Source organism: Fulmarus glacialis, unplaced genomic scaffold (genome assembly GCF_000690835.1).
Source record: "Fulmarus glacialis isolate BGI_N327 unplaced genomic scaffold, ASM69083v1 scaffold18796, whole genome shotgun sequence".
Classification (NCBI taxonomy): domain Eukaryota; kingdom Metazoa; phylum Chordata; class Aves; order Procellariiformes; family Procellariidae; genus Fulmarus; species Fulmarus glacialis.
The window spans coordinates 3,330-4,668 of NW_009216425.1; the positions used below are offsets into that span (position 1 = coordinate 3,330).

At 59.2% G+C, this 1,339-nt stretch overlaps 1 protein-coding gene across 1 annotated transcript; it reads right to left on the reverse strand.

The window, feature by feature from the left end:
• Positions 1-29: 29 nt before the first annotated feature.
• PGAM1 (phosphoglycerate mutase 1 (brain)) lies at positions 30-1,245 on the reverse strand (the record flags this gene model as incomplete). The annotated part of the gene is given in 3 exon segments (XM_009579307.1): positions 30-217; positions 284-464; positions 971-1,245. Coding segments are annotated over 3 exon segments (644 nt in total), but the record flags the coding sequence as incomplete, so codon positions are not given.
• Positions 1,246-1,339: the final 94 nt, after the last annotated feature.

Sequence of the window (1,339 nt, forward strand, 5' to 3'; positions counted from 1 at the left end):
TCTACTACGTGCTAGCCTGCTGCCCGCCCTCACTTCTTGACCTTGCCCTGAGCAGCGACAGCCTCCATGGCCTTGCGCACCGTCTCCTCATCCCCCAGGAACTGCATGGGCTTGACAGGTTTCAGGTTCTTATCCAGCTCATAGACGATAGGGATGCCGGTGGGCAGGGTCAGCTCCATAATGGCCCCAGAAGACAGAGGCACTGTCACTCATGGCCCTGCTTGCACAGTGCCAGCTGGGGCAGCGGGGAGACCCCCCCAATACCCCTGCAGGGCTGACGTACCTTCCAGGTGCTTGACAATCCCACGCAGGCTATTACCGTGGGCAGCAATAAGGACTCGCTTTCCCTCTTTGATCTGTGGAACGATTTCCTCATTCCAGAAAGGCAGAGCCCGGGCGATGGTGTCCTTCAGGCTCTCGCACGTTGGCAGCTGGTCCTCTGTCAGGTCAGCGTACCGACGGTCCTGGGGGAACGGCCACGCTCATGCAGCAGCCCAACGCAGCGTGGGAAGGCAGCAGCAGAGCCTTCACCCCCCCACCCCAAATTCTCTGCCTGGGGACCTGCTACATGTAGGCAAAGCCAGGCTTGGAAGAAAGGAAGTGCCTTTAAGGTTTGAGGCCGAGCTCAGCTACGGTCAGGGCTCTGAGCCCCTCCTAGGGAAAGCTGCACATCGCTTGCTCTGGGGAAAGAGACCGGAGCAAACATCCATGCACAGGTCATGGGACTAATGATTAACAGAGGTATTGTCCCTTCTGCTTTGAATCTGTCCATACAACGCTCAGGGGTTCAACTCCCCAAGAAGGGAGCGGGACAAGCTCAGCCCAACGCCAACCAGCACCATGCACGACAGTCCTGGCTGCTGCAACAGAGGCAGAGGAGACCTTGCGGAAGAAGCAGTGCATGTCGCAGGGACCTAAGGTAGCTTTTAGGAGCTTGCTGGCCAGGCAGACGGAGAGCAACGGGTCTTACCTTGCTGATGGTGCTGTAGAAGGGGTGATCGGACTGCATGGGAGGTGGAGGGATGTCGTACGAGCGCCTCCAGATCTTCACCTGCGCCTCACCATGCTTCGCTGCCGTCTCAGCCTTGTTCAAACCGGTGAGGGCCCCGTAGTGCCTCTCGTTCAGGCGCCAGGTTCGGATAACGGGTAACCACATCTGATCGATGGCATCCAGGACGGTCCAGAGGGTACGGATGGCCCGTTTCTGTACCGAGGTGAAGCAAATGTCGAACTCATAGCCGGCATCTGGAAAAGACCGGGGAAAGGGGGGTGGGAGGGGACACCGGGGAAGTGAGTGCCGCGCCTTACGCAACCGGTGAAGGGCCAAGGGCGGCGGCCT